The sequence below is a fragment of the Pelodiscus sinensis genome, chromosome 4 (genome assembly GCF_049634645.1).
Source record: "Pelodiscus sinensis isolate JC-2024 chromosome 4, ASM4963464v1, whole genome shotgun sequence".
Lineage (NCBI taxonomy): Eukaryota > Metazoa > Chordata > Testudines > Trionychidae > Pelodiscus > Pelodiscus sinensis.
In genome coordinates, this window is record NC_134714.1 from 55549982 (window position 1) to 55576841 (window position 26860).

General features: G+C 42.7%; 1 protein-coding gene across 1 annotated transcript in view; it reads right to left on the reverse strand.

Annotated features, from left to right (window-relative positions):
* Positions 1 to 9891: 9891 nt before the first annotated feature.
* Positions 9892 to 26860, reverse strand: part of AQR (aquarius intron-binding spliceosomal factor) — a 95875-nt gene continuing 78906 nt past the window's right edge. The window contains exons 30-35 of the mRNA XM_006123267.4: positions 25316 to 25487; positions 23408 to 23578; positions 22044 to 22129; positions 20263 to 20437; positions 19586 to 19699; positions 9892 to 10436 (exon numbers count right to left, since the gene is read on the reverse strand). Coding sequence (XP_006123329.2) covers positions 10164 to 10436; positions 19586 to 19699; positions 20263 to 20437; positions 22044 to 22129; positions 23408 to 23578; positions 25316 to 25487 — 991 coding nt within the window. The 3' untranslated portion in view covers positions 9892 to 10163. The remainder of the gene's footprint in view (positions 10437 to 19585; positions 19700 to 20262; positions 20438 to 22043; positions 22130 to 23407; positions 23579 to 25315; positions 25488 to 26860) is intronic.

The window sequence follows — 26860 nt, forward strand, 5'->3', positions numbered from 1 at the left end:
CACCAATTCATATTTCCAAACAGTAGCCAGTACACGTGCAAAAGGAAAACTCCTTGACAACTAAGTTGTGATGGGGTGGAAAGACAGCTAAGCCAGTGCTCTTAGCTGTGGAAGCCCCACTCTCCTGACATGGCTGGGCACATTCCAACAACCACAGAATAAAAGGGAGTAGCCCAGCTCCGTCTGGGCAGACTGTTGAGGAGGAACAATGTGCCGTGTCAGCCCATGCTGCAGATCAGCCTGGAACCTGGACCATGGTGCTGGAGACTCCGATGCACAGAAAGGCACCGTGACCCCCCCAGACATCCATGAGAGCGCACAGTTGACACTGGAAGAGGAGCTCCCAGACTCCAGTGACATCCCCCAGCAAGAGGACCAGTAGGAAGTGATCCAGGAAGAGTATGTGAGTTGTATCTTCTGCTCGAGTGAGTCAGAGTGTTTTACAGGAATTCCCCACTGATCCTGGGGCAGGCCATTCTGCAATTGGTTGGGCTATAGGTCACTCCCACACACACTTCCATCCTGTCCCAGGGTTCTGGCCACTAAGCCACATTTCCCTGAGGTTAGAGGCTTCTGCGTATTGATGCTGGCCAATTGGCTGCACTGCCCTACAAGTAGGCACTGAAGAATACTGACTTTGGCCATTGGGCTGCACTGCCCTGCAAATAGGGGCTGATGTTTAACAATTCTGCCCTGAGAATAGGAGTTAATATATATTGACTCTGGCCAGTGGGCTACTTTGCCCTGTGATATATATGTATTAACTTTGACTCTAGCCACTAGGCTAGGCGATTGGCTTGCTGGGCACAATGCAAGTAAAATGATGCAGTAGCCTCATGGTTATCACCCCATACTCAGAGGACAGAGATGAACAGACCCCACAACATGAGCATTCTCCTAAGACTCCTGTCTCTGTTTTCTTGCATGTGTCTTCAGCTAAAGCAGATGATTTTTAAGGACCGCTCTCCCTACCCAAATCATCATCCCAAATGTATGTGTTATGTCTCATTTTAGAAAACATGGTCTAATATTGTTCAATAGGATAGAGCAGTTGCTTACTGTAATTGGAAATTATTTGAGATGGGAGACCCTATTTGGATTCCAGACATAGGTATGTGTGCATGCATGCTGTCTGTCAGAGCTGGAACTATTTGTAATAGTGTTTGTTGACCCTCACATGTGTTGGCTGCATGGTGCACCTAACACTTTAAGAGGTCATGTGGGTTGACACTGCTCCAGGTTTCTCTCACCAGCAAATTGTTACCATGGCTTTTGAAATGTGTAATGGAATGATAATATTGTGAGGCAAATACAAAATGGAGTCATAATGGGTGCCATGTTAGGTGAGAGGCAAAGGTCATTCTTTCTGCCTCAGTTTCCCGCCTAATTTACGCTTTGCACTTGGTACAAGTCTGTGTGCACCCCTCCCAACAGAGTGCACACGACCCTGCAAGGTTATGCACACCACCCATTATGCACTAGGCACCTCAGATCTGCACACCACTCCAAGGTAACCTGTGTGTACGCGTCACCATTAAGAGCACTCAGCCCACTACAGTTTTTCCCACCTTTGAGGCAATATAACCCTTTGCGTCTGGAAGGATCAGATTTGTTCATTGGGTTTGTTCCTTCTGTGGGTTCGTACCAACTGGATCACGTGGTGTCTGTCTTGTTAGTATGAGTGAGAGGTTGATTGATCCATTGTTATCGAGAGTTAGCAGCAAGTGTTTATCTAGCTGGCTATTTCTGTGGCCACCTGCATGTCGTGTATTCCTGCATTGGGGTATTAGGCCAGGAGTAGTGGTGGCTAGACCAACATCATTATTGCCTGTGGATTACTGCGAGCATGCTGAACAGTCGCTTTTCCATGATTCCTGTGCATGACTGCTACCCGAGGAGCCGAGGCTCTTAAGACGGACAAGTGTCTTAAGGCCTGGGAATAGAGTTCGAGGGATCTCCTCACCGTTCCTCCATTGCAGCTTTCTATTAGCCAAGGTGTAGAGGTCGTGAGCAACGGCTGTAGTATCAACCAACTGAGCAATTGTAAAGTATATACCTATTGTTTGAGGGACTTTTCTATCTCCTTTTGTTCTTGGGTTAGGGTTGGTTTGCCAATAGTTGTTCAATTTCTGTGTATGCTACCTAAATTTGTTTACAATATATGGTTTGGCCCCAAATTGAGTGTCTGTCTATTCTTTTGGAACTCCACCGGTGATAGATATGGTCTCGGGCGCATCTCGTTTCTGAAATATAATAACCAGATAGTCAGGGCGAGCTTAAATTCATTTCAATTAGAATAAATTAATTGTTGTGGCGTTCCCTGTGCAACAAAATGATGGAGTCCGCAGACGGAGAAAAGGCATTGGAATGTAAATAGGGACCACACATCTCAAAGAACCTCTAATTACCTTCTTCTCTGAGTGATGGTCCCTATATGGATTCCAGATGTGGGAGAATACAGTGCTCACTGTAGATGTAGGTGCCAAGGACATGCAAGAAGTCACTGCCTGTGGGACAGCATGGCAATGGTCTCGACAGTACTTGGTCCCGCCATGAGAGAGGGGACTGGACTAGATGACCTCTTGAGGTCCCTTCCAGTCGTAGTATTCTATGATTCTATGGCCAACTGCTGCATCTGCCACCACTAGTGGGGCACAGCATTGGGAGTGTATAAAGTATGGATGTAGGACCATGTAAATGCCTTACAAATGTCATGCCATGGTACATCCACAAGAAAGGCAAACCTGGTGACATGTGCCCATGGCTCTATGTCAACAAGCCAAAAAGGTGATCATGAAGGGCAGAGGTGGTGGTATGTGATGGTGCAATGAAGAATCAGTTGTTAGAATAAGGAAACAGTGGCCAAAACATCACACGTGGGCCGTGCTGATGATGAAGACCTTTGTAAACATGCAAGTTGCAATCCCAAAGGGAAGGATCCAGAACCAATAATAAGTGTCCCACCATAAAGCAGAGGATCTTCCAATTAACTCGGTGGTTGTGCATATGGAAGTAGACTTCCTTCACACTGAGAGCTATGAACCAGGCTCCACATAGGTGGGATAGGAGAATAAGAGTGTGTGACCATCCAGAACTGGAATTTGCATATGAATTTGTTCAGTAACCAGCAGTCCAGAATGGGGCAGTAGCCATCCCCTTTTATGGCACAAAGAAATAAGGGGAATAAAATCTACAGCTCTGGTAACTGTGGGGGATGTATTCTATGAGACACCTTTCAAGAGGAATTTGTGCACTTTTTCTCAGAGGAGATTGTGGCAGGAAGGATCTCAACAGCCACCAAGGTGTGGATGACAAGTGGGAAATAGGAGGAACTGTATCAGGTACCTCTGTCAGACAACATCCATTAGCTATCAGTCAGTGATGATTATGCCTCAGTTGCGGGTAAACTGGGAAAGATGGCTCCTAAAGATGCCCTGAGGCACTGTAGGAGAGATGGGAGATGCTTCACACGTCTCAAGCGGAGAGTCAAAATGGCTGCTTGGGCAGACTGCACAAGGGATCGAATCATGCTGCTTCTCAGCCGGGAGGAAGGCCTGGAATTCCATCAGCTTTAAGTGGGAGAGAAAATTATATTTTGTCAAGATGGTCTGGTAATTGGTAACAGACCATTTTCTTCCCTACCTGGTCTGGGGAGCAGAGTTGTGGTCCAGAGGTATTGCTATCAGGCACATTTGGTCACTGCATGATGAAGACAACAAGTGACCTCGGTGCAGGCAGAATGAGTAAACAGGAACTCTGTATTGTTAGATGAGATGAAGTAGTGGTGCTCAGTATGTTTCTGGTGGGAGTCTCATGGATTAGGAGGGCCCTGGCATTTGCAGAATGTCCAGGAACTGGTTTGTATATTCTGGACTTCCCCCACTTGTGCTGGAGCAAGTCATAGTATTGTACGTGGTCTTCCGGAGAGGAAAGGATAGGTGGAATGACAGCACTGTCTGGGGTTGACAAGAGCCCAGTAGGGCCCAGTGGTACTGGCAGTGCAGGTGTTACAGGAATGTCCTGCAATTAATTGGAAATGGAAGGAGGAGTGGTGCAGGCGGGGGATGGTGAGTAAAGTGGCAGTGCCTCGCAATCCAGCAAGAGTTTCAAGCTGTCCAATAAGGCCAAGCAGACAGGTCTCTGGACATCAATGGCATCACACATCAGCTGTAAATTCATATTTGGATGGGTAGGGCAGCTGGTGCTCAGGCTCCAGGCTATAAGAGTGTGCAGAGAGAAAGAGATGCCTGGTTCGGAAAACCACTCAAACTCACACCAAGAACATGACTGGGAGAGGCAGGGTCATTAGCACCAGTAGTGTCATCAGTGTGAGGCACAGTGGGGCAGGACACTGCCTCAAGAGAAGTAGAGGTTCATCAGAGGAAGGTGGAAGCTGGGCAATCAGAGTGCTGAGGGGAGTCAGCGTATGTCAGCATCAGCTTGGCCATAGGCAGCCAGAAAAACAGGTAGCACAACATTCACAGAATCAGGTGGGAGATTCCAGAGCAGCCCAACACTATCAGTGGCCCCAGAAGTGAAGGTGATGGACTCTCAGACCTGGATGGACACAGCACTGGCAGTTTGCAGTGGAGCTTTGACTTATGGTCCATGCAGAGCCTCTTATGAGACAGGTGGATGAGTCAGCGTGTGATTTCTCACCCAACCCAGCATGGCTCAGGGATGTAATGCTGCATTTAGACATGGTCCCTTATGCCCATGGCTGCGCTTCTAATACACACAGTGCTGCTGGGGTTGCAGTGGCACTGTGGGTGCCGACAAACAGGAAGGAACTGGGGAGGTGCTCACCAGTGGTGACAGGCACTGTTCTGGTAGCTCCATCAGTCCCAGGTTTGATTGCAGATGTGGCTGCATAGCCTCCTCCTTCAGATTGTTCAAGTGGTGAAGTTCTCTGGCTTTCCGAGTGTGTGGAAGGAACAAGTGGCTGCAGAGCAGCAAATGACAACTTTGCTGAGGCAATACAGGCAGTGTTGGAGCTTGACATTCACACCCAAGGAACATGGGCACAAAACATAGCTCTTCGAGCTGGCTTGTTGGGGCATCGTCCTTGGAAGGGCAGGAGACAATGGGGGGGATGCCTACAGGAGGAAAAAAAATCCAACAGAAAAACCCAGCAACTGGGTAGCTACATACAACTGAAGAAAAAAGGAATGGACAGAGTTCTCTTAGCAAGCTAAGAGCACCGAAGAACATGGGTTCTGATTCTGGCCAGGAGGCATTAAGAGAGAACTGGAGTGGCATCAATCCGCACAAAGCCTCAGATGCGCCACTGGGCTGATGCAAATGTAGCTCACTGGACACTACTACAAAGTGCACTCACATGTGGGACCATCACTTAAAGAAGAAATAAGCATTGCTGCTGAAATTACTCTTAAAAAACCCCACAAAACCAAACCAACCAACCCCAAGGCTAAGGTCAGAAATAATAAATTCTTAATGCTGCTATATCACACTCCCATCCCTTTTCCCTTACAGCAGTTAAAACACACTCTATGACCCTAATTACCATCCATCTAAAAATAAGTGCTCTTCACATAGGGAGGTGCAAACTTTGCATAGTAGGATGCTGAAGTGTCTCTCAACATATAACAGGAGTTCATTAACAGTTGATTGTGGTAATTAGAATTCACAGTTGATAAACACAATAGGGTCGGCTTCCTTTATCTCTCACAGGGAGTATTGACAGTGATACTGATGACCTTTATATGATTTTCCATCTGAATTTTTTAAACCTATTCTCCCATCATCAAAACATTGCAGATACTTTTCACTGGCACAGTATCTGAGGGTAGGTATCAGGATTTTTTTTTCCTCAGAAGACACCAGAGATTGATCCATAGGGGAGGGTGGAGGTTAGGATACTCACTTCCTTCCCTACTTATGGGCCCATGCTAACACTTGGTTGAGCTTGAGCTGCTATTCTACATGGGGTGGGATTAAGCAAATTTAATAGACTTAACCTCAGGAATTGGGGAGCTCTTCATCCCTTTGTAGATTGCCTGTCAACACTGCTGCTCTGTTCTTTTGCCCGGTCCCACTGATCTGATTTGGAACCCTGTCATGTAGTGGAGCAAGATTCAGAGCTGTGAGCAAGAATGGCAAAAAGTTTGCGCCTCAACTGTCAAAGAATAACTTATTCTAGTTTCCTAAGAACTTGGCTGAACTGCCTCAAAGTCCCATGAGTAGCCCATTAGTCATAAACTGAAGGAAATGCTATGATACAGAAAAATCACTTGATGAAAACTGCAGTTTTTTCATTATCCCCAAACGGGTGGAAAAAAAGGTGGATTTTTTAAAAAATACTAAGACCTCATATGAATATGTAAAAACGAACAGAGCAGAGTCCCCTGACTTAAGGTAACTTGTTCTGTGCCTTTGTTCTTTTAGTAATTACACAAATAAGTAGTACATTAATCACACTAGACAATTTCAGTAGGTTTGTTAAATATCTTTCTATATTTATAAATTTATCACTATAAATCTGCATCAGTCTGATCTCACAGAATCTTAGAATACTAGGACGAAGGGACCTCGAGAGGTCATCGAGTCCAGTCCCCTGCCCTCATGGCAGGACCAAATACTGTCTAGACCATCCCTGATAGACATTTATCTAACCTACTCTTAAATATCTCCAGAGATGGAGATTCCACAACCTCCTTGGGCAATTTATTCCAGTATTTGACTACCCTGACAGTTAGGAACTTTTTCCTAATGTCCAACCTAAACCTCCCTTGCTGCAGTTTAAGCCCATTGCTTCTCGTTCTATTTTCAGAAGCCAAGATGAACAAGTTTTCTCCCTCCTCATGACACCCTTTTAGATACCTGAAAACTGTTATGTCCTCCCTCAATCTTCTCTTTTCTAAACTAAACAAACCCAATTCTTTCAGCCTTCTTTCATAAGTCATGTTCTCTAGACCTTTAATCATTCTTGTTGCTCTTCTCTGGACCCTCTCCAATTTCTCCACATCTTTCTTGAAATGTGGTGCCCAGAACTGGACACAATACTCCAACTGAGGCCCAACCAGCACAGAGTAGAGCGGAAGAATGACTTCTCATGTCTTGCTCACAACACACCTGTTAATGCATCCCAGAATCATGTTTGCTTTTTTTGCAACAGCATCACACTGCTGACTCATATTCAGCTTGTGGTCCACTATCACCCATAGATCCCTTTCTGCCGTACTCCTTCCTAGACAGTCGATTCCCATTCTGTATGTGTGAAACTGATTGTTCCTTTCTAAGTGGAGCACTTTGCATTTGTCTTTATTAAACTTCATCCTGTTTACCTCAGACCATTTCTCCAATTTGTCCAGATCATTTTGAATAATGACCCTATCCTCCAGAGCAGTCGCAACCCCTCCCAGCTTGGTATCATCTGCAAACTTAATAAGCGTACTTTCTATGCCAATATCTAAATCGTTGATGAAGATATTGAACAGAGCTGGTCCCAAAACAGACCCCTGCAGAACCCCACTTGTTATACCTTTCCAGCAGGATTGTGAACCATTAATAACTACTCTCTGAGTACAGTTATCTAGCCAGTTATGCACCCACCTTATAGTAGCCCCATATAAGTTGTATTTGCCTAGTTTATTGATAAGAATATCATGCGAGACCGTAGCAAATGCCTTACCAAAGTCTAGATATGCCACATCCACTGCTTCTCCCTTATCCACAAGACTCGTTATCCTATCAAAGAAAGCTATCAGATTGGTTTGACATGATTTGTAGCATCCAAAATATAATCTCTGCTTTTTTGGCTCCCATGTTCTACAACAGTGGGCTAAACAGTTACAATTAAACTGTCCCATCCAATGACTATCTGCTTCACAACTCTTCCCACATTTTAGGAGCAAATCTACATTGATACTTTCAGGGTCTAGCAAGGCTCTGGACACAGCAGCACAAGTGCAGATGAAGAAGAGTCTTCACATGTAGCATAGCTCTACAGGCACTCATATTTATAGAAAAGAGGATGGAAAGCAAAGACGACCCACAGCTGAGCTGGTCATGTTGCCTCAATGCCTTTGTACTATTCATCCCTGATTACACATATGCCTGTTAGTTTATGAAACTGTACACCATTCATCCCTCCCCTAGCAGAAAATAATATGGACTTTTTTTTCTTGCTGGTAAAAACAATGGATGGACACCCTTTGTTACCCCAGAGTCTCAGTAACAAGCATAATCTTTTGAATTAATTTAGAATTTAGGATAAGGGATCTGATTGGTGTTAAATGCTCTGGTTACCAGAAGGGAGGCCTTTGGCAGTGTAGATTAACTGAATTATGACCCATACCAACATATCTGCATAGACACATAAGCAGTGTAGTTCCAAACCTGAGCATTGTACACTTTATAATAGTCATGTTAGCGTGTAGTCATTTACATGCTTAATCAATAAGTCTGGGCTCATCAGTTAATCTTAATGACTACAGCAAGGAAAGGCGGGAGCCAGTGACCACGGAGCCAGTGCCCCCACAACGCCCCCTCTGATAGGCAGCAGTGCAGGGGGTGAGGGCAGGTGGGAGCCTATACATGCAGGAAGCTGGCTTTCAAGCTGACACCCTGCGCTTGCTGGCTCGGCTCCCATGGAGCTGCCTGCCCCCTTCCTTCCCCAAACACGCTGCTGCCTCTGAGGCAGCAGCACAGAAGGGCAGAGGGAGCTGGTACACATGGAGCTCTGGTTTTTAAGCTGGCTCGCAGCATGTGTCAGCTACCATGGAGCCTCCCACAGAGGCAGCAGCGCAAGGGGTAGGAGGGAGCTGGTGTTCAGGGAGAGCCAGTTTTCAAGTGAACTCCCCGTGCTGCTGCCTCTATAAAAGTCAGCACCCCACAAGCACCAGCTGCCTCCTTCCTCCTGCCCCCTGGCATGTAAACATGTAAGTGCTAAAAATCCAGCAATTACACATTTACACAAATACACGTTAGTTAACATCCCTGCTTTATAAAAGCATTAGGGAGAAATGAACATTAAGAGGGATGGAAGATGTTTAATTAAAATCACTAGAACAGGGGCGGGGAACCTCCCATTAGCAGCCCAAATCCATCCCCCTGCTTAATTTCATCCAGCCTGTGGTGGCCCACTACAGGACTGGAGCTGTGAGTGCTGGCTCATGGCGATCAGGGAAGCTCCATCTGCTGCCTTTGCCCGCAAAGTGCCACTCCCATAGCTCTCATTGACCGGGAGCCGTGAGTAACAGGAGCTGTGGGGGTAGTGTCTGCAGGCAAAGGTAAAGTGCGGAGCTGCCTGCCTGCCCTTAGGGACCGTAGGGACACATGCCAGCCACTTTCAAATCTGGGAGCTGCCGAAGTTAAGCTCTCTATACCCTCTCTTGTACTCCAACCCCCTAATCCCAGGCCTTAGGTCCCTCCTGTACCCTACCATCCTTCCAAACCCAAGACCCCAACCCCATAGCTCAGCCAGATCCCCCTCCTGCAGCCAAACTCCCAACCCAGACACCACACCCCTACTCCAACTTCCCACCTGGAACTCGCTCCTGTACTCAGAGCCTCCTCCTGCACCCCCAACCTCACCCCAGAGCCTGCATCCACAGTTGGAGCTCTCACCCGTCTCTGCCCCAGCCTGCAGCCCCTTTCCTTTATTTTTGACCCTATGCCAATTACAGGGTTGCCAGCTTTCCTGATTGGATGATCCAGATGCTGCTGCCATTTGCAGCGATGGCATCCATTTGGGAAAGTTGGCAAATGTAATCCCAAAACTTAGGGGAAGCCCAGAGCCACCTTCCTTGCTCTGCAGGGCTGCGTGTGGCCTGCAACTGCTTTTTTCTGGTGATCAGTTGCTCCTGGTAGGGAAAAAATTCCCCACACCAGCACTAGAAGTTTGATGATTGAATCAATGAAGCAATTAAAAACCATGTATAAAAACATTTTTACTAAGTCAGTCATAAAAGAAACGCACTTGCTATTTACTACGAATAAGTACAAATCATTGAAACTGATAAGAATTCAGTTCTCATTAACATTTAACTCTACAAACTAATTATTAAATTTGTCCCCTGAAATATTCAGTGAAAATCATGCAGAACAGGTCACAATACACAGCCGCTGTTAACAAGGTCCAAGTTATTTTTTGGCTCTGTCATTGTCTCCAGTCTGTGCTCAAAACTTATTGAGGGTAAAGATCACTTTTCAGTCTCAGTCTCAACTTCACTGTCTTCACTATCACTATCTCTTCCTGGATGCTCTGGCATTTTCCTAGGCTCTTCCTCTTCTGCCGCTTTCATTCCTTCTTCTTCTGCCACGTTCACTTGCTCTTCCTCCATTGCCTCGTCCTCTTCTTTCATTGTCTCTTTGCTCTCCACTACTGGTGTGCTTTTGGTTTCAACTTCCACTTCTGCTTCCTGAGTTTGAACTGTTTCACTGTCTTCAACCAGGGCTGGTGGGGGCAATAAATCCTGCCAATATAAAAAAAGAGGAAGATTGTTCAATACACAAACATAATTTCAAGTTTTATAAGCCTTGAATACTTCTTTCTCTTTTAGCTCAAATTACTCACCTTAGATCTAAGACCTAAACACTTTTAATCATTTTTGCATAAAAGCAGAAATACTAACCACTAAAGACTTAAATTTCTGTCTTCCTTACATTCACAAGTATTCACTGTTTCTGAACATTAGTGAACAATTAATGCAACCTAAAGAGGTGAAGAACTAGTCGACTACACAATAAGTAAATGTGTCTCGGATAGACAACAAGCTAGTCGACTAGTTGCTTCCCTCCCTTGCTACCTATCACAAAGAGGAAGCAAGGGGGTGGAGAAGAGAAGAGTGTACTTCAAAGTGGCAGCACCGCTTGAAGGCTGGTGCCAAGACCCTGGGCTCCATGCAGCGCTTCTGCTTTGAAATACTGTGTGCAGCCTGGGACCAGCTGTGGGGTTTCCAGGCTACAGGCAGCGTTTCAAAGCGGCAGTGCCATGTGGAGCCTGGGATCAGCTGCGGACTCCCCCAAAGACCCCGGGCTCCGTGCGGCACGGCTACTTTGAAATGCCATGGGGAGCCCAGCGTCAGGCTACACACAGTATTTCAAAGCAGCAGTGCTGCATGGAACCCCAACTGATCCTGGGCTCCATGCGGTGCTGCTGCTTTGAAACGCCGCGAGGAGCCTGATGCCAGCAGCACAGCACAGATCCCAGGGTCAGTGGGGGAGTCCCCAACTGACCCCAGGCTCCAGATGTCACTTTTGCCTTTAAAAGTTCAAAGGCGGAGGCGCCCTATTGACTAATCAAATAGTTGATGCAAAATGCATCAACTAGTCCAGCGGTTCTCAAACTTTTTGGGCTCCGGAGCCCTTTGCATGTTTGGGTGTTAATTGCGTCAGTTTGAGGTGATTCTCAAGTATGCTTTTGAAGGCTCTCCAGACCCCTGGAGAGGTCTCGCAGAGTCCTGGGACTCTGCAGAGCACAGTTTGAGAAACACTGAACTAGTCAATTAGTCGGTATTTGACATCCTTAATGCAACCCCATTAGAGATATGATTGAAAATGAATTTAGCACACACTCAGGTCTTACCAGTTCATGCATTCCAAATTAACTGAATCCTATGAAAAAAAGGGTAAGGATAAAAGGGTTAAAAAAAATGAGTTGTGTCATACAGTGGTCTACCAGAGACCATTTAACTAGGAAGAAGGAGAATAGAAATTTTTTGAACAAAATCATCCAAAACACAGGATTTGGTGGTTGATAGGGGACTTAAACTACCCAGACATCTGTTGGGGAAATAATGCTGCAGAGCAGCGATTATCCAAAAACATTTATGGAATACATTGGAGCTAACTTCTTAATTACAGAGGGTGGAGAAAACAACTAAGGGAGAATCTATTGTGGATTCAATTCTGACAAACAGGAACAGAGAATCTGTTGGTGGAAGGCAGCTTGGGTAGAAACAATCATGAAATGACAGAATTCATGATTTGAAGGAATAGTAGGAAGGAAAACAGCAGAATACAAATAATGAACTTCAAGAAGGCAAACGTCAACAAACAGAATTGATTACTAAGATCCCATAGGAAGCAAGTGTAAGGGAAAGAACAGTTCAAGAGAGTCAGCAGTTTTTTAGAGAGACATTGTTAAGGACACAAGGACACGAGCACAAACTGTAACAATGTGCAGAAGAGACAGGAACTATCTTGACTTAATCAAGAAATCTTAAATTACTGAAACTCAAAAGAGTCCTTCAAGAAGTGGAAAGTAAGTCAAATTACAAAGGATGAATATAAAAAAATTACATGCATGTTTGGACAAAATTGGAAAGGCCAAAAGGAAATTAAACTATATTATCTACAGGGGTGGAAGTGCTATAAAGGGTAACAAGAAAGCATTTTACAAATATAAGAAAAGCAAGAGGATGACTAGGGACAGTGTAGGTTCATTAAAAAAATGAGGAAAAGACAACAAGAGAAAATGCAGTGATGAAGAAAATGCCTTTTTTCTTCAGTTTTTCTCCCAAAAGTTATTCGTAACTGGGACTAACATAGTGAACATCATTGCAAAAGTGGTAGAGAAATGGAGGCTAAAATCGGAAAAAAAACCCCAAGAATTACTTCTCAAACGTAGATGTCTTTTAGTCAGCAAAGCCTGATAAAATATATTCTAGAATACTCAAGGAACTGGCTGAAAAGCTCTTAGAGATACTAAGTGAGTATCTCTGAGAACTCCTAGATAGATGAGAGATACACCTGAGGACCAAAAAAAGGGCTAACAGTATTTATCTATAAAAAGAAGAATAAGTAGGCCTGAGGGAATTCTGCACACATTTTAAAATGTTGCATATTTGTCAGTAAATAAATGTGGAGACGCCAGCATAGTCCACTGGCTATATGGAGGTGGGCAATCACCCTGCAATCTTCCCCATCAAGACACAGACTCGGTTCTGAAGCTACAGACAGAGTGCAAGGGACAGATCTGCCCTCAAAACACCCGAGCACCTGGCTCATCTGCACCAGGAGCATCAAGATAGCAAGCGAGGGGGATACAGTGTGGGGGGATCCAGGGTTTAGAGGGTTCTGGGTGTGGGCAGCTCAGGAATTGGATGGGGGGGAACTGTAAGAATAGGGACTTACTAGGGGTTTCCTGCTTCATGGTAAGTGGGACCCTGCGGGGAGGGACCAGGTGAAGGTGATTGGGTCTCAGCAAGGGGGTCTGGATGTAGGGTGGGTGAGGCTCAGAAGTGGGCAGTCTAGGTAGAGGTGGCTCAATAGACTAGTGCACAATTAGGGGAGGCTTAGTGGGGAGCACACGATTAGGTGAGGTCCAGATGTAGGGGAAAGACACTCGGCAGAGGTCTGGATGCAGGAGAGGGTGAGGCTTGGCAGAGTGAGGTTTTAGGAGAGGAAGATCATGGGAGGAGGGGGGATCTGGGTGCTGGACAGTGAGGCTCATGAAGGGGGTCTAATTACAGGAGGGGTCCATATGCCTGCGGTTTGGAGAGGGACAGGGAGCAGCTTCACCACATCCCCAGCCAGTTCGGACTAGCCGCTGATTTCAACCCAGGGCTGGAGCCACTGGCCAGAGCATCCCCAGGCCTCCCCCAAGGTGATTTCTCTCTCAGTCAGCTGCTCCGGGAACCCAAAAGCAATCCTTAGGTAACCACATACTCCAGCACAGCAGTATTGTGAAGATTAATTATTTAATATATACAAAGTGTTTTTGTCCACAGATGGACAGCATTAAGAGCAGTAATATTAACTACACTATGCATACCTGGCAGAGAAAACTGAAGATAGTCAGCTGAAAAAGAATGCTGAATACAGGGCAAAATTCCAGGTTGACAAGACATGTGAATGTATGATTCAGCTACATGATAGATAGTTTTTGGAAATCTAGAGAATGGCTTTAAATGAACCCAAAACACAGACAAAGCTTCAAAAAAGCACTGTTTACTTATGGTTGCCTAAAGGGAGTTTCCTTTCACACTATAAATTAAGTATTAAATTACACTGAAATCTTATCTACAATTAGCTGACATTGGTGTTACACGTTTATGACAACCATGGAGAAATCTATACATAACTGTCATTAAGGCTAATTATGGAGACAGAAAAATAATCTTATGAACTCAGAAGATATCATAGCGCTCTTCATAATACTGATCATGGGCACATGAAAAAATAAATCTCTCAAACTAATTCTGTTTTCCTTACTAAAGATATGCTTCTTGATGGCAGATATAAGCTGGGACTCCTATAACGCAGCCATTCCTGTTTTGCCTCATGGGATTACTGCCTCACTTCTTTTTTGTAAGAATGGATTGATATAAAATTAAAAATTACTTCTTGTATTAAAAAGGATTATGAACAATACAATGCTTTCTAAAAATCTGTATATTTGGTTTTTTTTTTTCTTCTAACTTTTGACTCCATTTTTCCTGCAAGGACAACATGACTCACTGTCACAGCAGGGAACAAGTAGCTGCACTGCTAGTGTTAGCTAGTAATGAGTTAGTTTTAGAAGCTAGTAACAGTAATCAGATGCTAGCAAAATTATGAATGCATTTGTAAGTTCTTTTACACTCTTGGGCTGCATCTAGACTGGCATGTATACCCCAAATTAAAAAACATAGCAAGAGACCTAAAAAAGTGTCACCGTGGCTTAACCACCATGTAAAAAGCAGTGAGGGACAAAAAGGTATCTTTTAAGAAGTGGAAGTCCAATCCTAGTGAGATAAATAGAAAGGAACATAAACACTGTAAAATCAAGTGTAAAAATGTAATAAGAAAAGCAAAAAAAGATTTTGAGGAACAGCTAGCCAAAAACTCAAGAAGAAATAACAAAATGTTTTTTAAGTACATTAGAAGCAGGAAGCCTGTTAAAAAAACCTGTGGGTCCCCTAGATGATCGAGCTATAAAAGGAGCAATCAAGGACGATAAAGCCATTGCGGAGAAACTAAATGATTTCTTTGCTTCAGTCTTCACGGCTGAGGACGTTGGGGAGATTCCTGAATCTGCACCGTCCTTTGTGGGTGATGAATCTGAGGAACTGTCCCGGATTGAAGTGTCATTAGAGGAGGTTTTGGAACAAATAGAAAAACTTAATGTTAACAAATCTCCGGGACCGGATGGCATTCATCCAAGGGTTCTAAAAGAACTCAAATGGGAAATTGCTGAGCTATTATCTGTGGTTTGTAACCTATCCTTTAAATCGGCTTCCGTACCTAATGACTGGAAGGTAGCCAACGTGACACCAATATTTAAAAAGGGCTCTTGAGGCAATCCTGGCAATTACAGACCGGTAAGTCTAACTTCAGTACCGGGCACATTAGTCAAAACAATAGTAAAGAATAAAATTGTGAAGCACGTAGAAGAACATAATTTGTTGGATAAAAGTCAACATGGTTTCTGTAAAGGGAAATCCTGTCTTACTAATCTATTAGAGTTCTTTGAAGGGGTTAACAAACATGCGAATAAGGGGGATCCAGTAGATATAGTATACTTGGATTTTCAGAAAGTCTTTGACAAGGTCCCTCACCAAAGGCTCTTGTGTAAATTACATGGCCATGGGATAAGAGGGAAGGTCCTTTCTTGGATTGAGAACTGGTTAAAAGACAGGAAACAAAGGGTAGGAATAAATGGTAAATTTTCAGATTGGAGAGGGGTAACTAGTGGTGCCCCCCAAGGGTCAGTCCTGGGACCAATCCTTTTCAACTTATTCATAAATGATCTGGAGAAAGGGGTAAGCAGTGGGGTGGTAAAGTTTGCAGATGATACCAAACTGTTTAGGATAGTCAAGCCAGAAGCAGACTGTGAGGGACTCCAACAAGATCTCACCAAACTGAGTGATTGGGCAACAAAATGGCAAATGAAATTTAATGTGGATAAGTGTAAAGTAATGCACATCGAGAAAAATAACCCCAACTATACGTACAGTATGACGGGGGCTAATTTGGCTACAACAAATCAGGAAAGAGATCTTGGAGTTATCGTGCACAGTTCTCTGAACACTTCCACGCAGTGTGCAGCGGCAGTCAAAAAGGCAAATAGGATGCTAGGAATTATTAAGAAAGGGATAGAAAATAAGACCCAGAATATCTTACTGCCCCTGTAAAAAACTATGGTACACCCACATCTTGAATATTGTGTACAGATGTGGTCTCCTCACCTCAAAAGAGATATTCTGTCCTTGGAAAGGGTTCAGAAAAGGGCAATTAAAATGATTAGGGGTTTGGAACGGGTCCCATATGAGGAGAGGTTAAAGCGACTGGGACTTTTCAGTTTAGAAAAGAGGAGACTGAGGGGGGATATGATAGAGGTCTATAAAATCATGAGTGGTGTGGAGAGGGCCGATAAAATAAAAGTTATTTATTAGTTCCCTAAATAGAAGAACTAGAGGACACCAAATGAAATTAATGGGTAGCAGGTTTAAAACTAATTAAAGAAAGTTCTTCTTCACACAGCGTGTAGTCAACCTGTGGAACTCCTTGCCAGAGGAGGCTGTGAAGGCTAGGACTATAATAGAGTTTAAAGAGAAGCTAGATAATTTCATGGAGGTTAGGTCTATAAAAGGCTATTAGCCAGGGGATAAAATGGTGTCCTTGACCTCTGTTTGTCAGAGGCTGGAGAGAGATGGCAGGAGACAAACCACTTGATCATTGTCTTCAGTCCACCCTCTCTGGGGCACCTGGTGCCAGCCACTGTCGGCAGACAGGATACTGGGCTAGAAGGACCCTTGGTGTGACTCAGTACGGCTGTTCTTATGTTCTTATGATTTTGCGCAAATACTTTTAACGGAAAAGTTTTTCCGTTAAAAGTATTTGCGCAAGACAGCGTCTATACTAGCATGTGCCCTTGCGCAAAAGATTTGCTTTTGCACAAAAGCATCCGTGCCAGTGTAGACGCTTTCTTGCGCAAGAAATTAACTTGGCGGTCTATACTGGCCTTCTTACGCAAGAATACTTGCGCAAGAGAGCTTATCCCTGAGCTGGAGCGTAGGAGTATTTGCGCAAGAACCACTGATTTTGTACAGTAGAAAGTCAGTGTTCTTGCGCAAATACTTGCGGCCAGTCTAGACGCAGCCTTAGGTGTCAAGAGTTATGCAAGTGTAAAATATCATTTGTGCCTGATATCACACACAACTGTTTCTCGCATGTAACACTACTTAATGATTATTTTTATTATTTTGACTGCTGTAGCAGCAAAGGACCCTAGTCAATGATCAAAGCCCCCACTCTCCAAATTAGCATAAAGACAGTTCCTGTCCCAGAGAGCTCACAAACTACAATTTAAGACAATAAGCAGTAGGTTAATAAATGTGGAGGGAGAGATAAAAACAGGGAATGAGGCAGAGAAATGTTTGCAAAAATTAGTGTTCACTGATTACTGTGATGGCTGTTAATCAATACTTAGATTCTTCTCCCTAATTGACTACTAGCAAACTCTGACTCTGCATAAATGTTGAACCATCTCTCTACTCCTCCATATGGAACTGAAGAACCCCACCATTGCCACATAACAGGAGACAGAAAGACACGCTTACACAGGTTTTGGGTAGTTGTGGGAGATAGTCAGATAAATGGTTGTGGAGAAAAGGAGTGGGCTGGTCTGCCTCAAATGAGAGTGTGGTGATATTAGAAGAGTAAGAGTAACTAGGAGACAAACTCCAAACCACAGGGGGCTTGTCTACACTATGGCGAACAGCGACCCTCTTGCGGTCAATCTTCTAGCGTTTGATCCAGCAGGTCTATTGTAGACTCCCAAATTGAATGCTGAGGGCAGGCCCTGCCGGTGTCCTGTATTCCTCATTCTGTGAGGAGTAAGGGAAGCTGACAGTCAACCTCCTGCAGGGTAGACATTGCAGTGGCTCAGCATAAGGCAAGCCAAACCCAGCTATGCATTTGGTGTAGCTTGAAGGCATAACTTAACTGATGTGCCTGGTCTAGCATAGTCCAGGCCAGGATGTGTACATTCTATTTTCCTTTAAACCAAGATTTGTATTATTTCAACTGTTTATTTTTAAAAATAGTGATCACATACTGTATAATAATGGAGTCTTCCACTGAGTGATGGATGAGCTAGTCAGTCACTTATTCTTGGTTTGCTCCTAAAACGAGTTCCAGTCTGCCATTCCCCATAATAAACGCTCTTCAGTATTCTACTATCTGATATGCTAACCACACGACTTCACCAGCCTCACTGAATTATTATAAAAGCTTCAATGCCTGTGATATTGCAGCACTCAAGGACTTTGATATTTGAAACCAAATCTTGCTATTTAATTCCCAATATCCACTGTATACATCACAGGTGGGACTGGCCCAAGTACTTTACACGTTGTTGATAGTCCACGTATCTCAGTCAATGGCACAGATCAGTAAATTTCAATTTTTGTTTTGCAGCCTGGCAGTGTGTTCATTCCAAAAGACAACACTGAAGTTTTCCAGAGGCAGAGGAGAGAAAGAGGGGGAGCAGGAGCCGGTGCTAGGGGTAGCCAGCTTAAAAGCCAGTCCCCCGCCCCAGCACTGTCTCCCCAATAGGCTCTTAATACATTTAAAAGGCAGAGCCACAATGGGATTAGCTGTCAGAATCAGGACGTAACCCCACTGCAGCTCCCCTGCTTATTGACTAATTGGCTATCCAACGAAAAATCCATTGACTAGTCGATTAGTTGATTAAACTATATTTAACATCCCTAACCAGGACTAAGCTGGGCTGCTGGCCAGCCGGCTAAAAAATTTACTGGAAGGAAGGACAGGGGAGGAAATACGTATCGTCTATAGCATTTAACGGTTAAGGAAAACCTTACTGGTTATATTCTTAGTGCTGATACGGATTGTGGTGAACTGGCAATTCAGAACCTTAATGTGTTCAGCCCATCTTTTCAGAATTTGTTTACAGTCCTTCCACAGCAGAGACTCATGACCACACTGTGGGCCATACGCAGTCTTCAGCTCATCAAAACCCCATTTGTAGTCTTTTTGGTCTGCTGCTGATTGGTTCCATTTTCCACAAGCCGTTCTTTATGTGGGAAAGCTTAACTTGTAAGTAGCTTGTTAACTATACAGTACTTCATTGTATTCTCTCTCCTACATACTTTACACAACTGGTTTTTTTTTTTAAAAAAAAAAGAGAGAGAAGCTGCTGCTCAGAAATGGTAAATTTTACTTCTTTAGTCCTCCTACGGCAACTTCCAACTGTTTTGCCCAGTCACTGCTGAATTGATACTCTTGGGGGTCTTTCAGTACTTTAGTGATATTTTTTGTGTGTTTGCTTTTTAAACATGAACAATTTCTTGCTCTTTCTTCCAAATACCTTTTGTCAGTAATAAAATCAGATTCCTTTCCATCATTTTGTTTCTAGCCATTGCACTCATACATATCTGTTAATTCAAAGGGAGTTTTGAGTGCTTGCATTGCAGGAAACTTTTCTAAACAGAGAGGAATCACTTCCTCCTGGCCTCACTGATCTAAAAAGCTACCCAGAATACGGAAACTAATAAGAGGAGCTACATCAAATTTTAGCCTACTCATCTCAAAAGGCATCCCCCTAATAGGTTATTTTTTTTAGAGCAAATTACATTTCAAATGAATGCTTTCCAAAATGTCTAAGTCTACTTACCTGTCTGTAGTGGCGTGTACTCTGTATCGTGTGCATATACATATTGTACACAAAATTAGCCATCAGAGGCATGTTCTTTATAACATGTACTTGGTGAGAAGGCCTTTCTCCATTCTAGGGGGGAAAAGAAGAAAAGTTTCTGTATTACTGAATGTGAACATCACAATGGATCTAGAGAAAGGTGCTTTTCCCATGTTAGGGAAGACATGCAAAAGCACAGACGTGAAATTAAATGTTTTTTAAACAAGACTGTATGGAGGAAAGGGGACTAGCTTCTTATCCAGATAAGAAACTTCTAAAAATGTAATGGAGGGTTCTCTATGCATTGAGAGAAAGATATATTTTGCAGGAACAAAATATACAACATTCTTTACTCACTGTATGTAAGCATTTAATGTAAAATGAACTATACTGTAGATTCACAGTGTTGCACAAGCAAAGCTCAGTGAGAAGACATGCACAACTGATAAAAATTGTGCCTATAACTAAAATGTAAAAAACAATTCAATTAATGACAGCTACCACAAAATAGTAAATTCCTGAGCCATAATCATCCGAAAGGCATTTGTCTATAACGAGGAAGCATTGCAGTCCTGCCTCTTATTTATGCCTCAGTGAAGAATGTGGACTGCTAATACACTATTCTATGTAATACAATTTAGAACGGATGTGCTTACCTGTCTGATTGTTGGAAAATACTCGGTGGGAATTACATGCAGTTGAAGGGGTCGAGCTGTGAGTTGACTGAAAGCTGGAGTTAGCTCAAAGCAGTTCTGGAAGAGGGATACTCTTGCAAAGATATAAAGCCCAAGCCGGGCTCTTGACATAGCAACCACTAGACGTCTGACATCCCTTCAGGAAACAACATCAAATACATTATGGTCTTTTTACTACCTATAGTGCTTTGTTTGCCACAGAAATGTCTTCATAAAATGTTAATCTCATAGCCACACATAAAAGGCATATACATGGGGTGGGCAATAATTTTTCATGGGGGCCACTCTCCAAGAACTTGGTAAGTGGTCAAGAACTACACTCTTCTAGGGTATTAAAGGAGAAGGTGTGGGCTCTGGGATGGAGGTTAAGTCCAGAAGGGAGCTTGGGAGAAGGGATCAGGGTGGAGGAGGAGGTGTAAGGGGTAGAAGTTTGGGTTGTGACCGAGGACAGAAGGAAGTTGTGGCTTGAGGCAGGAGATTGGGGTGTAGAATTTGGGTGCAGGAGCAGGGGTTCAGAGGGACTGGGTTACATTGGGGGGGGGAGCAGAGGGCTGGGGGGGGGGGGGGCAAAGAGGGGCCAGGTTGTCAGAAGCAGGCCCTGGCCAGGAGACACTTATTTGGGTGGCTCCTGACCAGAAGCCCAGCAGGTCCCACAAGCAGCCTCTCTGCCTTCCATATTCCCACAGACCACTCACATATTCAGCTGCAGGATCCACGTGTGCTGCTTTGAATGCTGTGAACCGAAGGGAAGGAGGGAGAGGAGTACTTCATATGCTGCCTATTTTTCAAACAGCCAGCTCCCATTGGTCATAACCTCCCAGTGGGAGCTGTGACATTGAGCTGGGGGGAGGGGCAGCACGTGAAGTCTCCCCTGGGGTTACAGGTGGCATATAGCCTAGTTGCGGACTTTTCTGAGCACCTTGTGGGAGTGGGGCAGGCAAGGAGCCTGTCTGAGGCTACCATGGGCCGTATTTTGCCCAACCCTGAGATATATAGTATTAGGAAATCTGTAGCTATCAGGAAATAATCTGATAAGACACACTAACCTTTGTTACTATAGGTTGGACCTCCTGGCAACCTAGGAACCTGACCGGTTCCGGATGAGGGATTTTGCCGGATTAGAGGTGGTCATTTCCAGCCCCCCAGCCGCCAGTCCCCTCCATCCCTGGCCCGACCACTGCGCTCCCCCTTCTTGCTGTTCGCCTCCCAGTTCGCTCCCCACTCTTGCTGGTCCCGCTGCCCTGTCAGCCCCTGATGCACTACCAGGCAGCCCTGCTGCCTCTGTTCGCTGGGCTCCTACTACTGCGCCAGGCAGCCCTGCCATCTGTGTGTGCATCAGGCTCCTGCTGCAGCTCCCAGCAGCCTCACTGCCTTCACACACTGAGCTCTCAGTACCACACTGGGTTCCTGCTGCAGAGCCTGGCTCCTGCTGCCTCTCCAGGCAGCCTCACAGCCTCTGTGCCAGGCTCCCTCTGCTGCACGTGAGGCTCCTGCAGCCCTGCCAGGAAGCCCCGCTGCCCAGCCAACTTGCAAGGCTTCCAAGTGCAAGCCCTCCACTGGGACACTCTGGTCCTGGAACATTGTGGTCTGGTTGCTGGACCAGAGAGTCCCGGTTAAAAGTTTCAACCTGTACAATTTATTATACACGTAATATGGACACATTACCAGAAACTCTTCTGTGGTAAAATTAGGCAAAGTGAATTACACATTTTAATGCATTTGTGAAGATATATTTTACATACCTAAGGTGACCGACAGCTTTGGTTCGCACTAATGAAAGGATAATATAATCATTTTGTTGACCTTGAAATCTGTCTACAGTTGTCACCTAAAAGGTAAAAAGAAAGAAATTAAAATGAATTAATCTACTGTATCTTCTAAAAAAATTGTATTTCCAAAGGTTTTAAGAATAATTTGGAATTTACTAGATGCAAACTGGCCCCCAGTATCAAAAAGTTTAATGCTGAATTTATGCTGAAGGTTGAGATGACTTGGGACGAGGGGAATCTCTTTTTTTTTATGGTTTATTTCTAACTAGTGCCTGAAAAACATCAACCTTTACGGGCTGGGACTATGATGAACACAAAACAACTTTTTTTTACTGGAGAGACTGAAGTAGCTTGAAGACTATGAAAGTATTCAAAACAAAAATCACAGAACATTATCAACAGTATTTGCAGCTAACTCTGATTTAGAGATGAGATGAGTATTTACAATTTCCAAAAAAATTAAGAGTTGAACACCTTTGACATTCATTGATGAATTCTTAAATGTTGGAATGCTAGTTCTAACGTGACACCCATAAAATCAGGCTTTCAGCTATCCTTGGTGTTTACTGTGCCAGAAACAACAAACCTTCATATTCAAGGCTGAATCTATGTTTTTATATTTAGTCTGCTATCAAAACTATATGAGGAAAAACAGTTCTCTGCCATTTAAAGTTCACAGTCACTCAGTTGCTCCCACTAACTAAGTGATATTCCAATTGTGCAGCAACAATTGCTAAACACCTGATCCAACACTTGCCCCTCTTACTTTTTATTTGCAGTACCAAATTTCCTCTCCAACCTGTATATACATGATCTGTTCAACCATCTAACATTGGGATAATAATACTAACAGATTTTGAAATAGCATCACCACTTAATAAATAAAAAGCTCAATTATTATAGCCTAAAACCCTGCACAAACTCCTACCATTATGTTAGTATTTCGTTAATTAGGATTTTTAATAGATATTTCACCTAATGGGCATCAATACTCTGGAAAGGCCTTTTGTTAATAAATTATGGTCCTCCTATTATGTAACACCGTCAGCCAATTAATTTATCCTTATAGTTTTCAATCTGGGAGTACCATCTTTCATCTATTTAATATAGCCTATCCAAGAGTCCAAACAAATAAAAATGAAAGGATGAAGGTACTGTTGAGTAACACCTTCAGAACAGTGGTCTATCCAAAGCATTCCAGTGAACAGAACATCTGGACTCAAAGAAAGAACTCACTGTGTAGATATTGGTGAAATTACATGGTTATACTCTTTTGTAACTTATAATTCTAAAAAGTCAGAGAATGATAATAAGTATTTGGTTATTTTGAAAATTACCTTGTTTGGTCGGCCTATAATTGGGTTATTTCCACAACGCTGATTAATGACATCCCGGATTAGGTGCTTTTGTCCATTATAGGTTGTCAGAATACTTATCTTGTCTGGAGGGTAACCAAGCAGGCACATATACATGAAGAGTGCCACAACATACTCTGCTTCACCAAGATTCTGCATTTTAAAAAGGAAAATAAAATGTTAGGTGGCTCATTTGTGCTGCCAATTTCAGGAGTAAGTTGAACCTAACAGAAGCATTCTGGTGCTCAGAAGACCCATGTCTGAAATAAACCAAAGCACTGGAAAATAAGCAAATTATAGGAAAAAGAGGTATGAACCCGATAGCCTTAGGTTTCATTCATCTATTTAGGCTCCTCATGAATAAAGGGATTGCTGAAAATCCAAGTCCACATATATTGCTAACTAATGTTTCTGTGGTTACAATGGCTGATGTGCTGGACAATTAAAATATATAAATTGAATAAAAATTCTTCTGTTACTATTGGTGTGACATGAACAGACAAAGAAAATATTTACATAAAAAGCGCAATGCTAATAAGATGTGTGTAAATAGGCTTTCCACCTAACAGGAGATAATGCAAAGTTACAATTCTTATTTATACAGCCTCAAAACCACAGAACCTCTAATTAATTACCCCTAATTACTTATCATAGTTCTGAATAAATTTTAAGGTTGAGATTTTTCAACAGTGCTTAGCAATCCTACTAGAGCCACTTGTAAAATTCCCACTGATTTTATTGGTGGCAAAACTAGTATAATGCTGATGATGTTTGAAAATCCCATCTTTTTTAGTATTATGGCTTCCAAATACTACAGAACAACTGATGTCCTTATGAATAAAAAATAAGGATGGTGTTATAGCAGTGATACATTCATTATAACACAGCCATAATCTACAAACATCTTTATACCCCTTACAAAATTACAAGATACAAAAATAAAATCTTCATACACAATCATGAAAATCCTTAACTGTGTAAATTATATCCAAGACTTTCACAATAAAAACTGTAACATCAGTTCGTATTTTTGTATATCTGTACCACAGTTTTTACAAGAAAGCGTTATCTAACAAAGGAACAGAACGTAAGGTGTGGGACATTAGATTTTCACTGTGATGGAGAATGAACACATCATTAATGAGGTCAGATTGAAGACTGTGCTTTATCTAAAACTGGTTGCTGGCTACTACGCATGTGACATAATTGAACTGTGAATTTCATAGTTTTTTTTAATGCTTGCTTTGATGGTAGTTATACTTGAGCATGTTATACAAAGTATTATACAATACTGTGTTAAAATATATACATCCATGCACACAATATACACATAGTTCAATTTGATCCTTGTGAAACCATTTTTTGGAACACTATATGCAGATCAATAAAAACAGTGACTCTCCCAGTCTGGACGTGGACCTCAAAACAAATCCTCCATTTCCAAGGACATAAAACTCTGCCAGGTATTTAAATGCTGAAGCAGATGAACAGGATAACTGGCTATAACTGTCACTAGTCCAAAAAACTATTTATTTGCAACAAAATATGCAAACAAGGAAAAAAAGTAATGTTCACTTCTACTTTTGGAGAATGGAAAGGAAGTCAAGAAAAATCATTATTCAGTGTGAGAGGCAAACACCTGTTCCCCGTACAATAATCCTTACGATTATTAAAAGATCGAGATCATAGCTTTATAATAAGAATTATTATCACCACTAAAAGCTGAATTTTTTTTTATATGCAAAAATATAAAAAATACTGTAATGCTCTGAAAACTTACTTCAACTTCAGTTGACAAAAAAAAAATCAATATTCTATCTTTGTTTTTTTTTCAGGTTTAATGAGGCTCAATGCTTTATTTCTAATATAACACTGAATCTTTTTTCTTACCTGATAGAAATAAGGATTGGGTTCAGACTCTCCCACACCATGGAAATCTTCTACATTTATAAGCTGGAAATCATAGAGAAATCCAGCGTTTGCAGTTCTAAACTCTGGTAGAAGTTGCACATGAGGCAGGTTACCCAGATTCTTATAACGCCAATTGTAGAGGTTACACAAGCTTTCAAACGAAATAAAACAAAACAAAATAGTAAGAGGAATTTGAATTCCTTCCTGTCACAGATGAAAAATATTTCTTAAAAGTGACATGCAAACCAGATAGATATAATTCTTCTTTCATCTTCCTCATTACTATACGTTGCTACATAAATGGTGCCTGGTATTTTAAAAGTTTTTTGCTTCTGTTTCCACAGTAGGAAATATGCGGTCTCACTACTCAGCTTAATGGGAGGAAGATGGCAAAGCATTTGGAGAATGAGAATAGTGTTATCACAACACATGGTTGTAATCTGAGCTGCAATTCTCCCTTCCCTCAGATGAAGGGCAGCAGAACCTGGACATATCTTACCAAGATCTTCTGGTAAAGAGTGATGTGAGGATCTGACATTCCCATAGTAGTAAACTTTTCAAAAGAATTTTTCAGAAATGATGGACATTTAGGAGCTTAAGTCCCAATTAAAGTCAATGAGCTGCAAAATGTAAATCACTTAGATTTTTTTTTTTTTCACATGGAAGAGGTTGGTTCCAGAAGAAAGGATGATACAAAGGTTAGGGCACTAGTCAGACATTCAAGAGACCCAGAGCTTAACTTTCTGTTCTCTGACAGTCTGCCTGTGCATTCTTTGAGAGGTTACTTAAAGCAGAATGTTCAAAAGTGTTTTTTAAGTGTTTTCTATCTTACTGCAAATACTAGAGGAAATTAGATTGAGTATATTCATACCCATAGACAAATATGCCTTTACATAGAGCCACATGAAAACACTGAATTATGAGTAGATTAAATATAATTTAATGATGACAGTTGGGGGCCTTGAAAATACCGTCATATAGAGAATTGGAAAGCATATTTCTGATGGGGCAGACTGAGAAGCCAGCCTCAGAAATAAGGAAACTATGTTCTAATTCTGGATTCTAACTACTCCTCCCAGTCAGAAACAGTTGGGACAAACCGCAATAAAGAAAATAGGTAGGAAGAAAGAAATGGGACAGAAGAAGAATTCCTCCTCTAAAATTAATCTATTTTGGGAACACTGCTAGGTAGCTTCCTGCCAAAGGATGTTTCTGCAAAGGAATGCAGGTCAAGCCTGTGGGGCTTTTATAAGAGTGTTGATAGATGACCAAGTGGCAGCTTTACAGATTTCCTTTATGGTGGCTGATGCCCTTTCTGGCTAAGACATTACAATGAATGAGCTGAGTGGGCTCTTATTCCCTCTGGGATCGGTTTATCCATAGCTGAATACGCTGCTCATAGAACTTGATCCACCTAGCCAAGAACAATTTAGATGCTTCAGACACAGATATGACAATTAAAAAAAATGTTTTCCTATATGGATAGATGCCAACATCATATATTTTAACTATTTATATGCTTTT